Here is a 16,421-nt window from a genome sequence, read left to right as displayed (position 1 = left end):
AGACCAGCAGATCAGGGGCCCCACGGAGTTCCTGCATTTGCAGGTTCTGATACCGTCAATGAACATTCTCTACTACACACAGAAAAGTGACCAGGAAAAGTCATACATGACCTTTGGGGGAATGATCACAGAGTAGGGGTATTTTTTTTGTTGCTGTTGTTCATTGAGGTATAATTTATGCATAGTAAATTTAAGTATTTTCACGTGTATAGCTCCTGAATTTTGACACTTATGGAGTCATGTGATCACCATCAAAATCAAAATCCCCTCACATCAGAAAGTTCCCTGATACCCTTTTGTAGCTAATCTCCTCCCTTCACCCCCATTCCTGGAAACCATCAATCTGATTTCTCTCTCATAATTTTGACTTTTCTAGAATGTCATATAAATGGAATCATACAGCATCTAGCCGTTTTTATATGGCTTTTTTCACTTAGCAAAATGCTTTTGAGACTCATCTATGTTTTTCATTTCTCCTTATTCCATTTATGAATATAGAACAATTTATTCACAGCTGCAGAACATGTGAGGTGTTTCTAGCTTTTAATGATTATGAATAAAGCTGCTATTAAAATTTGCTTATAGTCCTGGCTCAGTTGGTTGAGTGTTGTCCCATGCACCAAAAGCTCACCGGTTCAATTCCGGTCAGGGCCCACACCTGGTTGCAGGCTCACTCCCCAGTAGGGGGAGTGCAGGAGGCAGCTGATGGATGTTTCTCTCCCTTGCCCTTCCTCTCTCTCTAAAAATAAATAAAAACACGTTAAAATTTTGCATGTAAGTTTTTGAGAGGATAGCTTCATTTCTCTTGGCTAAATACCTAGGAGTGCAATTCCTGGGTTGTATGGAAAGTGCATATTGAACTTTCTGAGAAACTTCCAAACTGTTTTCCAAAGTGGCTATTTCATTCCCACCGGCAATGTATGATAGTGGAAGTTGCTCCACATTCCAGTCAGCACTAAGTGTTGTTAGTTTCCTTGATTTTGAGCCATTTTAATAATAATTCGTGAACTTTTGATCTCGGCTGAGCTATAAAATTAAACATTCTGCTAGCTACGTATACTGGGTTAAATACTGTTCCTCTAAAATTCACATTCACCTGGAACCTCAGAGTGTGAACTTATTTGGAAAATAGGACCTTTACAGATATAATTAGCTAAGTGTAGATGAGGTCTTGCTGGGTGAAAGTGGGCCTTCATTCCACTGACTGGTGGAAGCTATGTGGAGACAGAGACAGAGAGGAGAACCTCATGTGATGGTGGAGGTATCCATTAGAGCAGGGGTGGGGAACCTTTTTTCTGCCAAGAGCCATTTGGATATTTATAACATCATTCTCAGGCCATATAAAATTATCAACTTAAAAATTAGCCCTGCTATATTTTGTCAAACATTTCATTAACTCACCCCTAATGCCTTGGCAGGGCCAGACCAGATGATTTCTCGGACCTTATATGGCTCACTGGCTGGACGTTCCCCACCCCTGCAGTAGAGCTACACAGCAGCAAGCCAAGGACACCAGACACACCAGGAGCTGGAGAGACAGGAGGAGTGTTCTTTAGAGCCTCTAGAGCAGCGGTTCTCAACCTGTGGGTCACCAACCTGTGGGTCACGACCCCCTTGGGGGTCAAACGACCCTTTCACAGGGGTCGCCTAAGACCATCAGAAAACACATATATATAATTACATGTTGGTTTTGTGATTACTCACTATGCTTTAATTATGTTCAATTTGTAACAATGAAATTGGGGGTCACCACAACATGAGGAACTGTATTAAAGGGTCGCGGCATTAGGAAGGTTGAGAACCACTGCTCTGGAAGGAGTATGGCCCTGCCGACATCTTGATCTCAGACTTCCAGCCTCCACAACTATGAGAGAATACATTTGTTGTAAGTCACCCAGTTTGTGGTAGTGTGTTACAATAGTTCTGGGAAAATAATTCACTATGATACAATTTAGGAAATACCATAATACAAACAAGTTTATAAGGTTATCTTTGACTTGCATAAAGCTTTAGAAGATAAAAGCATGATAACTGTTTGTGTAAAAATATAGTTCTAAGTAGTACAAATATATCATTCACAGCCAAATTACTAATAGACATAAACATACTTGGACTAAGTCTTTGACTAAACTATAGTTACTTTTTTTACTGAACTTCTTATGATGAGTCCAAGTTAGCGAAGTCCTATTTATCAAGAATTAAGGTCAGTTCTTCCCTGGCATGTGGCTCAGTTGATTTGCAGGTTTGATTCCTATACAGGGCACATGCCCGGGTTTGGGGTTCCATCCCCAATAGGGTGCATGCAGGAGGCAGCCAATTGATGCTTCTCTCTCCTAGAGATTTCTCTTCTCTCTCTCTCTCCCTCTCCCTTCCTCTCTCTCTCTCTTAAAATCAATACAAACATATTTAAAAAACATAATTAAGATCAGTCCAGAACTAGAGTCTCAATGGTTCCTAACCTATGACTGTTGCATATATGAGATCCACATTTTGCAGTATCCTATATAATAAAAGGCTAATATGTAAATCAACTGAATGGTGGAATGACTGGTTGCTATGATGCATGCTGACCACCAGGGGGCAGATGCTCAATGAAGGAGCTGCCCCCTGGTGGTCAGTGTCCTCCCATAAGGGGAGTGCCGCTCAAGCAGAAGCCCTGAGCCGAGCTCACGGCTGATGAATGCAGCTGCAGTGGGGGGAGCCCTCTCCTGCCTCCACAGCAGTGCTAAGACATCCCTGAAGGGCTCCCAGACTGTGAGAGGGCACAGGCTGGGCTGAGGATCCTCCAACCCCCCCCACACCCAGTGCACGATTTTTGTGCACCAGGCTTCTAGTGTTCTATAAAGAATTAAGAGACAGACTTTCTTTCACTTAGTTGTTTGGTGTATGATGTATTAAATTCTTATGTGTGATGTATTTTTTAAATTGTAAATTCATTTCTTCATTTTCTCTACCATGGGGTATAGACCAGTTTTGAAAACCAAACTTCTGTGGCAGAGCCATTCTTGGCTAGCTCATACAGAACAGGTCATATGTCAGTTTTAGCATAAATCTCTTCCAGCTCCTTCGGGAGAATCCAGCCCTCAAATCCCTATTAGACTGCCTTAGGCAGGCAGAGGGGCCCCCATCCCTACCTCAAAACTGATGAAAGAGTTGATTCTTCTCTCACTCCATTATTCAGAAAAATATTACCAGCTCAGCGATGATTATATTAATTCAATAATATAAAATAAAGGAAGAGCTATAGTCGATATCAATGTATGCTGCCATGATTTGCTGAGTAGTTATTGTAACTGGACAGAAAATGGAGCTACAGGTTGTGCAGGAGGATTGATACAGAGTAAGCAGGATTTCATGTTTTTACAATCATTCCTTTAGCTACGCTTTTTAAGCCAGATTTTTTTTCTCCATCAGGGACATGAGTTATATTACAAGCTTACCAGTTGAACACTAAATATCATTTTATGGAGATGTGGAAAGTGTGTCTGGCACTCACAGTCATTTTCTGAGTTCTGTACTGTGGTTAACAGCTGCGCCCTCCTATTTCACAGGTTGTAGCTGGAGAGCACAACTGTGCCCTCCATAAAAGGTTTGCAAAGCAGGGCAGAGTGTCATCTGAACAGAGGCCAACAACGTTCAGCGGCCCGTGTAAAAGGCCTGTTTCCCCTACTTCTGTTCTCTAACCAGCATACGCTGTTCTTTGAGAGTTTGGGGAGAACATGGGGTTGACCTATTTTGGGGGGTGAAGGACTTACAATATTGGACCACCCGTTCCAAGTTTGGGCGATTTCAAAGGACAGGGCTTTGGAGACTTGGAACAACCTGTACAACTTCATCGTCACTGTGTCCAGATAAACACAGAAATCAGCCTCCCTTTTAATCCCCATCCCACGTGTGGAAAACCATCAACTCAAGTAGTTACAAATGAAAGGCCCCCACAGAGGGCCCCAATGCACTGTGGGATGGTATGACACAATTGGAAGTGAGCCAATGGGGCAAGAACTCTCCCCTCCATAAGAAATAGATAGAAAGGGAAAAAACTATGACCAAAATGTTTGTCTCACTTAACTCAGTATCAACAGGAATGTCTGCATGTTACAGCTCCAGTGCACCAGACAGGGAGCATGAACAACAGACGGAGCAGCCAAAGCCACTGGTTTTGCTCTCTGTTTTATGGGTTAATTAGATGTTGAAATTTAAGTTGCGACATTACTTTAAGATCTTGTTGCCCATTGTAATGTGGTCAGAATCAGGCCCAGAAGTTGTATAGGTGTACAAATCCTTTCAGGGGAGCTCAAAATCACTGCTACAATCTGTGGTAATTATAGATGGCATCAAATTGGCAAACTGTGCACGTGCCCACTGCACTCCCGCCGGCCTAAAAATACCATGGTTACCAACAAACTTGAACAATTAATTCTCTACAGTAAAGGAGCAGAAGAAACAGTGCCAACCAAGACTTCCCGGAAATGAAATAGGACCTGGAGTTCAGAGCTTTGCCAGTTATTTGGAAACAAAGCTAGAAACAGAGTCGGGAGCCCAGGTGCAACTACCAGAGTAGCTGTTGCCCCCAATCCCTGTGCAAACAGCCTCATCCTGAACAGGCGGGATTCAGTCCGTTCCTTCTCAGGTGCCTCGCTGTTGCAGATCCCTGAGACCTCATATTGCAAAAACCTGGACAACAAACACTGGGGCTGGGGAATTGGCTGGAGTAAATCCTAGACTTTAAATTAAATGTATGTGCGGTAAAGCAGCTGCCAACACCGACTAATAAAAAGAATTAAAGACAATGTAAACGTCCTAACGACATCCTGCGGTGTTCCTCAGAACAAAGCCCAGGGTATGGCGTCGCCGACCAATTTGTGATAAGGAAAAAAAAAAAAGAAGAAGAAGAAAAAAACACTTAAGAGAACGGGTAAGAAAATAAAAGTCGCTTTTAACAAAAATAGTGAGTGTTAGAGCACACAAACCACTGGGGTAGCGCATTACAATCTGCATCACTGACTACAGAAAAGGCTCGCCTGGCAAAGCGGGGGTCCGCTGCCCCGCCCCTCCCGCCTCCCGCTGGGCAGCGCCAGCTCCCGGCTCCCGCGGCTCCTGCCCCCTCCGCCCTCCAAACCCAGGCAGCACCGCCCGCTCCCGCTGATTGACAGGGGCTTCAGCGACTCCCGGGAACCCGTCAACAGGGTAGCGCCACCGGAGCCAATGAAAGCCAAGGGGCGGAGCCGGCGGCGGGGACGCGGTGCTGGTCAGGTGCTCCGCGCAGAGGTTGCGTGCGGGTGAGCGGCGGCGGGTTCAAGGGGTCCCCCAGGTCCCGCCACCCAACCCGCCATTGCCCCGGGTCTGAGGAGGGAGCCCCCTGCAGATCCTGCCTCCCGTTCCCCCAAGCCGATGCGGACGGACCGGATCGTTGCGAAGGTAAGAGTCCAGGGAGACGGGCGGCTTGTCTTCTGGTGACCCCGTGAGCTCTCGGTGGATCCCCAAACGAGCCGCCAGTGCACACACTGCCCACGTCGGGGCATCCGCAGGCCTCGGGGGGCGCAACCCTTCCGCAGGACCGGGATGGAACCCCAGTGGGGGCGATGGGGCGACGCATCACCCTCTGCTTGATGTCGATTCACCTGCTCCTCCTCCCCGGTCCGTCTCCTTCGCGTTTCCTGGCGCCCGTGCCCTGCAGATTCCCAAGGCTGTCTGTGGGGGGAGGGTGGGAGGGAAGAGGAACTGGAAAGCGGCCCAGCGAAATTTGGACCCCGAGGCAGGGCTTCCGCCGCCCCGTGCAGCATTTCATGCATGAAAAAAGAAAAACCTGAGATGTCGTTCATCCCACCCCCATCTCTCGGTGTGCTCTGTCATGGAGGTGAGAATGCCGGTCCTGCTTTTCAAACATTCCTGTGCTTTAGACAACACTTAGCCTTTGTTTGTTTTCCTTTGTCCCGAGAAAGCAGTTCTTGCCTGCTTACCGCGGTTACTGAATGAATTTACGTAGAGGAAAATCGGGTGTTTCGCATAGTTGATTTTTATTTTAGGTTTAAATTATATTTAGTTTGTATTAGCCTTCCTTGGGTTAGGATGGTGATAAGGGAGAAAGAGGAAGGAACCACCATCCTCATCTACATATGTTAGTAAATATATTTGCAGTTTCTTATTGGAACTGATTTTTAATGTCCCTTCTAGAATAGGAAACACTATTACCATTTGAGAAATAGTTTTTAAATTTAATTTTGAATCATTGTCTGGAGAACTACGCTCCAGACAATTTTAGTTTAACCAATTTAGTTCTCTGTGTGGTAAAATCATGTTTAAAAGCAAACAAAATAGAATTATTGCATCTAAAAAGAAAGCAAGTATGCCAAGAAGTTTTTATGTACCTATAACTCTAATATAGCAAAACCAGACAGGCTCATTTTTTGAGGTTTAAACATGTCTTCAGTGATTCAAATTAGGAAGATGTCAAAGCTGAATTCAAGAGATTTCATGGCACAAAGTATGGTTAGATCCAATTTTTGGTGGGCTTACAAAAAACTCATGCAAGAATGGACAGGAAAAGGGGAGAACCAAAGGTCCTCGCTTGATTTGCAAGTCCAATGAGAACCAACAAAATTTACATATGTATTGTTTATCTACATTGCCTCTTAATTAGCTTTCTTGAATAAAAGCTTTTTAGCTGGCAGTGATGTGGAGAAAAGGAAACCCTATTACACGGCTAGTGGGAATGCAGAATTAAATATGGAACTGCTATTTGACCCAGTGATCCCACTTCTAGGAATATATCCTAAGAAACCCAAAACACTAATCAGAAAGAATGTATGCACCCCTATGTTCATAGCAGCACAATTAGCTAAGATCTGCAAACAGCCCGAATGCCCATCAGTAGATAAGTGGATAAAAAAGCTGTGGTACATTTATACCATGGAATACTATGTAGCAGTAAAAAAGAAGGATCTCTTACCCTTTGATACATCATGGAGGGACCTGGAGAGTATCATGCTAAGTGAAATAAGTGAGTCAGAGAAAGACAAGTATCACATGATCGCACTCACATGTGGAATCTCAGTAACAAAATAAACTGATGAACGGAGTGGATCCAGAAACATGGAAGTATGGAACAGAGTGCAGAATCTCGGAGGAAAGGGGGGGAGGGTGGGCAGATGGGAAATAATCAATCAAGAACATGTAGGCATATATGCATGGCCCTTGGACATAGACAGTGGAGTGGTGAGGTCCTGGGGGAGGGGTGGGGGTGGGCTGGAATGGGGAAAAGGAAGTTTTTTAGAAATACATGCAGTTTAAAAAAACAACAGACCAACAACCTTGGTCCAAAGAGATTATTTAATCTTATCAGTTATAAGATTAAATGTTAACAAATTTTGACATTAGGAAGGTCAGCATCTGAATAGACACTTCTCCAATAGACATGAAAAGATGCTCAACATCACTAATCATCAGAGAAATGCAAATTAAAACCACAGTGAGATCTCTTGTCACACCTGTCAGTAAATCAATCAATCAATCAATCAAACAAGTGCTGGCAAGTATGTGGAGAAAAGGGAACCCCTGTGCACTGTCGGTAGGAATGCAGTTTGGTGCAGCCACTGTAGACAGCAGTATGGAGTTACCTCAAAAAATGAAAAATGGCCCCACCGGTGTGGCTCAGTGGTCGAGTGTCTACCTATGAACCAGGAAGTCATGGTTTGACTCCAGGTCAGGGCACATGCCTGGGTTTGAGATTCCTGGTGGAGGGGGGAGGGGATGGGGGCGGGCAAGAGGCAGCTAATCAATGATTCTCTCTCATCACTGATGTTTCTCTCTCTTCCCCTCTCCCTTTCTCTCTTAAATCAATAAAAGTATATTGTTTAAAAAATGAAAAATAGAACTGCCTTATGACTCAGCAATTCTCCTTTTGGAACTTTATTCGAAGAAACCTGAAACACTAATTTGAAAGAATATATGCACTCCTATGTTCATTGCAGTGTTATATACAATAACCAATATTTGGAAGCAGCCCAAGTTTCCACCAGTAGATGAGTGGATAAAACAGCTGTGGTACACTTATGCAATTGCATACTACTCTGCAGTAAAAAGGAAAAAAATTTTATCCTTTGTGACAGCATGGATAGACCTGGAGAACATTATGCTAAGTGAAATAAGTTAGTCAGATAAAGACAAATACCATATAATTTCACTCATGTGGAATTTAATGAACAAACTGGACTAACAAGCGAAATAAAGACAGGTCATAGAGAGCATGCAGATAGCTCTGGTATGTGTGTGTGTGAGGGGGTGGGGGTGTAAGTAGGAAGGGATTCAGGATGTGGTGGTGGAGGGGTTGAGAAAAAAACAACAACTCATGCACAGTGTGGTGATTGTGGGGAGGAGAGGGGCAGGTGGAGGTGGAAGAGGGTATAGAGATAAATGGTATTGGGGAAAAAATAAAACAAAGAGGAAAAAATAAAACAAATATGGAAATATCTCCTAAAAATATGTTTCTGTTTATATATAGTTTAGAATCTAATTGTTTAAATAAGGCTATGATTTGATTAATAAATGAAGATGGGTTACATTTCACAAATATATTGAATATCACAAATTTTGTCTCTTCAAGTTAATGTATTTTCTTCTCTCTCTAGTAACATCTCTAATTATGATGAACCAAACATAAGTCTTTGTAAAATTTTCTATATACTTATTGATGTTAGTGGGAAAGAGAGAAAGAGAAAGAAACATTGATTTATTGTTCTACTTCTTTATGCATTCATTAGTTGATTCTTGTATGTACCCTGACCAGGGATCAAACTTGCAACCTTGGCATATTGAGATGACATGCTAACCAATTGAGCTACCCTGCCAGGTATATATTCTAAAGCATTACTATATATATTAGAATATATATTCTACATATATATATATATTCTAAAGCATTATTATTGGGTTTGCCAACAGTACTTTCTTGTTGCTAGGTTAAAATAGTAGGTGTAATAATGATAAATATATTTATAGGTATTATACGACTGTCAGAAGTTTGAGTCAACCTGAAAATGTTTCTGAAAAGTTGTTTGTAAACTATATCATATTTTTAAGGGATGTTTGGGAACCGATTTAAATAACTCCTTTGAGGAATGTTGTAATTCTTGATAAATTCTTGGAAAGTAAAACAGTTTCTAATGCAACTAAACTTCTTAGCCTTATTACCTGAAGATGGAGTTCTGTAACGTAATCCTTGCAGGCTGTGATTTATAACTGGGATTACTCAGCACCATCACTCTCAGTTTTGAGTAAAGGATACAAAACTAAATTAGCTTCTATATATTTTTTTCTTTTACAGATTATCTTATGCTGAACTGACCAAGCACTTTGAAAATGACTTCAAAACTCCTCTGCGCAGCCTTCATACTTGCTGCATTAACACTTTCAATTACATATTCTCTCCAACCAGATCAGCAAAAGGTGCTACTAGTTTCATTTGATGGATTCCGCTGGGATTACTTATATAGAGTTCCAACACCTCATTTTCATTATGTTATGAAATATGGTGTTCATGTGAAGCAAGTTACTAATATTTTTATTACGAAGACCTACCCTAACCATTATACCTTGGTAACTGGCCTCTTTGCAGAGAATCATGGGATTGTTGCAAATGACATGTTTGATCCTATTCTGAACAAATCTTTCTCCTTGGATAACATGAATATTTATGATTCTGAGTTTTGGGAAGAAGCAACACCGATATGGATCACAAATCAGAAGGCTGGACATACCAGTGGTGCAGCCATGTGGCCCGGCACGGATGTGAAAATCCATGAGAGCTTTCCCACTCACTACCTGCTTTACAATGAGTCCGTTTCATTTGAAGAGAGAGTGGCCAAAATTATTGAATGGTTTACATCAAAAGAGCCCATCAATCTTGGTCTTCTCTATTGGGAAGACCCCGATGACATGGGCCACCATTTGGGCCCTGACAGTCCACTCATGGATCCTGTCATTTCAGATATTGACAGCAAGTTAGGATATCTTATACAAATGCTGAAAAAGGCAAACTTGTGGAACACTCTGAACCTAATTATCACAAGTGATCACGGAATGACCCAGTGTTCTGAGGAGAGGGTGATAGAACTCGACCAGTATCTGGATAAAGAGCACTACCTGCTGATTGACCAATCTCCAGTAGCAGCCATCTTGCCCAAAGAAGGTGAGTCTGACTGTTGGTCTGAGACCCAGTCTGCATAAACCCAGGGCCACTGAGTGGGCAATTTTTGCTTCTGTGCCTTTAAAGTATGCTTGCCTGTGTCATATTACCATGACACAGGTAATATTACCATGTCATATTACCAATATTCTGGAATTCACTCCTTATGTTCTGAAAAAAACAAAATCTCTTTTTTTGTTGCTGTTGTTACTGAACCAAACTTGCCACACAACGCACAATTTATTTGCCCTCAAATAAGGAGCCCACGGGGAATAATTTCCAAAGCCAGTTTGGGGAGCCTCTGCGTTTATCCTGTCACTTCAGTGCGTATTCATGATGGAAATTTTTGTCATAGTCTGTAAGGGTTGGTGTAGGGTAGGTGTGGGCGCAGTAGTAGGTCATGCCTCTTCATGCATCCCATGTTCAGAAAATGGTATCCAGGGCCCACTTAGAAGGGGGAATTTCACTGTTATAATGAGCTCTTGGTTGCCTTAAGTTCATAATAGATGCCTTCACCTGTTTGAGCTGGTTCTTTTCTGGTGTCCTTCAGTGGTGTCTGCTTCCTGGAAAATATGCTAACAGAATCTTTTAAATTTTTACTGGATTTATTGGGGTGACATTGGTTAATAAAATTATATAGGTTTCAGGTGTACAGTTCTATAATACATCATATGTATATTGCGTGGTCACCACCCAAGTTAAGTCTTCTTCCATCACCATTTATCTCCCCTTTACCCTCTTCTATTGCCCCCCTCACCCTTCTTCCCTCTGGTAATGACCATATGGTTTTCTGTATTTATGAAATGACCCTTCTCACCCAGCCCGCCAGCCACCCTCCCCTCCGACAGCTGTAGGTTGCCAACAGAATATTTTATCTCCCTAAACCAACTTGCTGGTTTTCCTTTGGAGTCTAATTTTTCACTTTTTCCGAGAATATTGCAATTGATGCTGTCTTTAACCATTTTGGAATCATTTAATATGATGAAAGTTTTAGCCCCCTTCTGAAAGAAGTTGCAATGGGAAGATAGAAAAGGACTGATTTCATAGAAGCCATAAAAGCCCCCCTCTCTATAGATATATAGATATAGATTAGGACCCGCTTAATAGGAAAGCCGTGTAATGTAGGAAGGAGAAAGCTTTGGTCAACCTGAGATTTCATTTTCTTAACTATAAGTAAGGGAAGCAATAACAAGACCATGAAGTTTTAGAAGTCTCTTCTCCAAGTTTCATATCAGCCCTGTCACCAAGTATTACTTCCCCAGATCACAATGTAAGACAGAGCAAGACTCGGACCAACTCATCTGGCTTCTTCCTTATCAGCTCCTAGGGTTAGTCTAGGTCTCAAATGAGAGAGCAGATTTGGAAGAGCTGTATCCCTCCCGAATGAGAGTTCTGTCCCTCACAGGGGAATTCAGAGGATCATAGGAAACGGTGAACGTTAAAATTGGCATACGTGCCTGCACACAAAATTTTCAACAAATTCATTATGGAATAGCAAGTTTGTTGTTGTTTTAGAAAATCACATCAATCCTTCAGTTTTCCTTATAAAATTGGTATGGTGTTGCCTTGTTGGTGTGGGAGGAAGAGAGGAACCCCTATGAAATGGATGTGAATAACAAGCAAAGGAGTGCAGACAGTGCCCAGTTCACTGCATATGAAGTACTTTTGCAAGACCTCCAGGGTTTTGAAGAACTTTTCTACTTTGCAGTCTGCTTCCCACCTCCACCTTGTCCTGTCCCAGTCCTCACCCTCCATTCCCCATATTTTCTTATCTAGAGAATCTCTACCTCTGCACTCATAACTAGCAGAATGAACCCTTTGTTTCAATTTGGGTGTTGCTGTATTACATGCATTGTGTGTATGTTTAAGTTATTAAGAAATCTCAAATTAGAGATTTCAGGTTCTACATAATGATCTCCTAATTGTATAAGGATAATTTACTTAGAACAGAAGATTATTTATTAGTCCCTGCTTTCCCCTCGCCCCCTTTCCTACTGAAGGTTCCTCAAAAGGGATGGGAATTCTAAAGTGTCTGGCTAGCTTGCTGGCTTGTAACCTCAGTAGGGTGTGTGCATTGAATGACCTCTATTGCCATGATAGTTTCTTTGATTGTAACAGTGAGTGTTTTGTTCTGAGTGTCTCTCCTTCTCCCTTCTCTTAAAGGTAAATTTGATGAAGTCTATGAAGCACTAGCTCATGCTCATCCTAATATGACTGTTTACAAAAAAGAAGAGATTCCAGAAAGATGGCATTACAAATACAACACCCGGGTTCAACCAATTATAGCAGTGGCTGACGAAGGGTGGTACATTTTACAGAATAAGTCAGAAGGCCTTATGTGTGAGTATGTTACAATTATTTCTTCCCATTCTGCATTGCTGTGTGCTAAAGTGGATGTGATGGATAATAAAGCACTTTATTTACTGGTCGAATAACTAGCTGGTGTTATCCTATATAAGAAAAGAGAGACATGTAAATTGACTGTACCGCCATGATGCCCACCAGCCAATCAGGAGTGAGTATGCAAATTAACCCGGCAAAGATGGTGGGTTAATTTACAGGTGCCAGGTGGAGAGCAGAGTAGGAGAACCAGCGGCTTGGGGGGACATGGCTTCCTTGGTGACCAAGGGAACCATGCCCCCCAAGCCGCCGGGTGGAGAGCAGAGAGGGAGAGCTGGCGGCTTGGAGGACTTGGCAGAGTGGGAGGCCATGGGACGGAGACAGAGTAATTGGAGAGGGCTCCTCTGAGGGCTCCCAGATTGGAGAGGGTGCAGGTTGGACTGAGGGACCTACCCCCCCATGCACAAATCTTCATGCACTGGGCCCCTAGTATATTAATAGCAAAGTAAAGAGACCAACTTTGGGGCTTTAAAAAGAAGTAACCTCCTAAAAATGAAACATTTACTTCTCTTGAAGCCAGACCAAAAATATGCACAGTGACCTATACTGCTAGTCATAAACATGATGTTCCTGAGAAAAACATAACTGAAATTTATAAATTGAATTATTTTCTCTGTTTTATATACTGATTTGATTAGAATTTTTAATTGATTTTAGAGAGAGAGAGGAAGGGGAAGAAAGAGAGAGAGAGAGAGAGAGAGAGAGAGGAATTTCTTGTTCCACTTATTTATGCATTCATTGGTTGATTCTTGTATGTGTCCTGACCGAGAGCGAGAGAGAGAGAGAGAGAGAGAGAGAGAGAGGGGAATTTCCTGTTCCACTTATTTATGCATTCATTGGTTGATTCTTGTATGTGTCCTGACCGGGGATTGTACATGCAGCCTTGGCATATTGGGGTTATGCTCTAACCATCTGAGCCACTGGGCCAAGGAAGGCCTGATTTCATTAGAATTTAAACTCTATTTTTTATTTGCAATTATCAGCTTTCTAGTATTTTCTTCCCTTCTTTCTGGTTCTACTAAATGTAGGCCAACTTTTTCTATACCTTGGAAACATTTCTAAAAAGAAGGTAATGTGTTATGTAAAATAATATATCAAGATGTGTTTTCCTAATACCTCGTGATATAATTTTGGAGCTATTCCCACTGTATAAAATCAGAATATAATGGAAGTTCCATTTAAAATTCAAACATGCAAAATAAGGCACTTTCTGCCATTCTTAATGTATAATTTTCTCTTCTTATATTGCTTTAACAAGCTATCCAAATGGAAAAGTCATCTGCAGAATTTTACTCATCTCCATTGTGTCTGTCATTTGCAATTTGCTCTCAAGCTCCCTGCTCTTTTCTTGCTCTGCTTTGTAACACCAGTCACTGACCCTTATAGACTAAATTCCCCTGTTCCTTTGTGAACTGGTTTCTGGTTAGGTTTGACCATTAGAACACCCTGACAGGAGTTTGGAAGCCAGGGTATTTGTTCCCTACTCTCTGCCTCAGGCTGTGTCTCTAACAATGGGTTCATTTCCTCTGTGATCCCAGCTCCCAACTATCTCTATGACCTCAGCTCTAAGTAGCCCTGGCTTTTGGGCTCCAGTAAAATCACCTGCCTCTTCCTCTATCTCTCCAGCCCTGGGCCCTGTAGGAGCTTCCACTGTCTAACACTGGATAACCTCACCATCTCATGTTTGCTTCTTAGCTCTTCAACACTTTTATAACTAGTCCCCATATTAAACCCCCTCTGTTGGTATGGGATTCCTGGTGGATCTCTATATTAACATGCAGTACTGATCAGTTATTTGTTTCTACTCCGTTACTTGAATGTTGAAGGATCCACATTGTGTCAAACTATCTAGAAGTGCTGTTTGGGTTATTGGTCCTTGATATATATAACAGATGTACAAAAATGTCCCTTTAGGTAGAATTAGATCCCTGTCATCTTTATTGATGAAAAGAAAAGCAGTTGCCTGTCTATGGCACTTGTATACATAATTCATAGTGACAGATTCTATGCCATGGTGTAATTTGTACATATACATGGTTCCTGATTCTTAAAACTGGTTTTACATACTGATAATGATCTGTATACCAATATTTAATGACATGAGGGGAACCATTTTAAGAAGGCCTTGAAAAATAATTTATTTGGCCTTTATATGTTCAGATACTCTGTAGTGTGCAGTTAGCGCTTATGTTAGAAGGGTTGCTCAAAACTTTGCAGTTTACATGAATTTAAGGGACTCTCTGGAAATTTGGTTTGGTGAACTACAATTACACAATAGATTGGTCACACCTATTTTTGACAGGAAACCTTAATAATGCTCCTATTTATATTAAATTATGTCCATTTATTCAACAAAATAATTAACTATTGACCATTACAGTTCATCTCAGCTTGAGTTCCACAGAGATTAAGCCCTTATGTTCAAAAGCAGAGGTTCTCAAAGTTCGTTCCATGGACCAGCAGCATCCAAATTACCTGAGAATTTGTTAGAAAAGCAGATTCTTGGGCCCAAACCAAACCTACTGACATAGAAACTATAAGGGCATATAGCCCAGCAATCTGTGTTTTTACACTCCCCCTCTGGGAGTCTCAGTTTACATTGAAGTTGGAGAACCACTGCCCTTAGGCATCCATTATTAAGTACCAGAGACCTGGTGCATGAAATTGTGCACCAGTGGGGTCCCTCGGCCTGGCCTATGGGATCAGGCCAAAACCGGCTCTCTGACATCCCCCGAAGGGTTTCAGATTGTGAGAGGATGCAGGCCAGGCCAAGGGACCCCACTGGTGCATGATTGGGGCTGGGGAGGGACTCAGGAGGTTGGGCAGCCAGGGAGGGACCACGGGAGGGCTCCAGAGTGTGTCCGGCCCATCTCACTCAGTACCGATTGGCATTATTTTTACTTGAGTGAATGCAAAACAACCATGGCATTTAGAGAGACTTGTTTGGTTGCTCTGAGGAGACTACTAAAGATCAATCAGTTTGTGACTTTTAGAAAAATTGATTTAAGATTTTTTTATAATGCTGTATTTCTGTTGCAAATTTCATTGTAGCAATACTAGGGGACCAGTGCACAAATTCCTGCACCTTGAATGGAATTGTGGGCCGCGAGGCTGCAGAGGGCACAGTGGCAGGTCTTGGCCCATCCTCCGTGCCCCTGCCCAGCCCCTCCTGCCATGGCCTCCAGTCCCCTGTCTACCAGCAGTCCCGCTCCCGCTGCTGCTCCCACATGCTGATGGCGTGGAGCAATTGGGGCTGGCGCCAGCAGCAGGTACAAACAGGGCCGGTGCTGTCAGCAGGTGCGAGCAGCGGCTTTAGTAGTCAGACAATCATATACTTTACAAAGTGTTCCCTCCAATATTTCCAGAACCCACCTTACCATACAGTTATTACTAGGGGACCAGTGCACAAATTCCTGCACCTTGAATGGAATTGTGGGCCGCGAGGCTGCAGAGGGCACAGTGACTGCAGCACACGGGAGCAAAGAATTTTCAGTAACCACCAGAGGCTCACCTCAATAACAGTAATTGGCATCCTGCCTTGGTCTGGCACCCCCACTCACCAGCTCCACCATCCTGCCATGGCCGACGCCCACCATGTTCTGCACACGCCTCCTGCTGGTCAATGCATGTCATAGCCACCGGTTGTTCAGTTGTTCCGCCATTTGGTCTATTTGCATATTAGGGTTTTGCATATATAGACTAGAGGCCCGGTGTACGAAATTTGTGCACTGGGGTGGGGGTGGTCCCTCAGCCTGGCCTGTGCCCTCTCACAGTCCAGGAGCCCTGCAATCAATCACCCTCAAGAGGTAGGCCCCACCCATCTGGCCAGGGCTGCTCA

General features: G+C 42.8%; 1 protein-coding gene across 1 annotated transcript in view; it reads left to right on the top strand.

Annotated features, from left to right (window-relative positions):
- Positions 1–5,211: 5,211 nt before the first annotated feature.
- The window catches only part of ENPP5 (ectonucleotide pyrophosphatase/phosphodiesterase 5 (putative)), a 16,149-nt gene continuing 4,939 nt past the window's right edge, over positions 5,212–16,421 (top strand). Inside the window, exons 1-3 of the mRNA XM_006776410.2 lie at positions 5,212–5,418; positions 9,323–10,186; positions 12,347–12,523. Coding sequence (XP_006776473.1) covers positions 9,358–10,186; positions 12,347–12,523 — 1,006 coding nt within the window. The 5' untranslated portion in view covers positions 5,212–5,418; positions 9,323–9,357. The remainder of the gene's footprint in view (positions 5,419–9,322; positions 10,187–12,346; positions 12,524–16,421) is intronic.

Source organism: Myotis davidii, unplaced genomic scaffold, assembly GCF_000327345.1.
Source record: "Myotis davidii unplaced genomic scaffold, ASM32734v1 scaffold167, whole genome shotgun sequence".
NCBI lineage: Eukaryota > Metazoa > Chordata > Mammalia > Chiroptera > Vespertilionidae > Myotis > Myotis davidii.
This window is presented reverse-complemented; position numbering and strand designations above follow the sequence as displayed.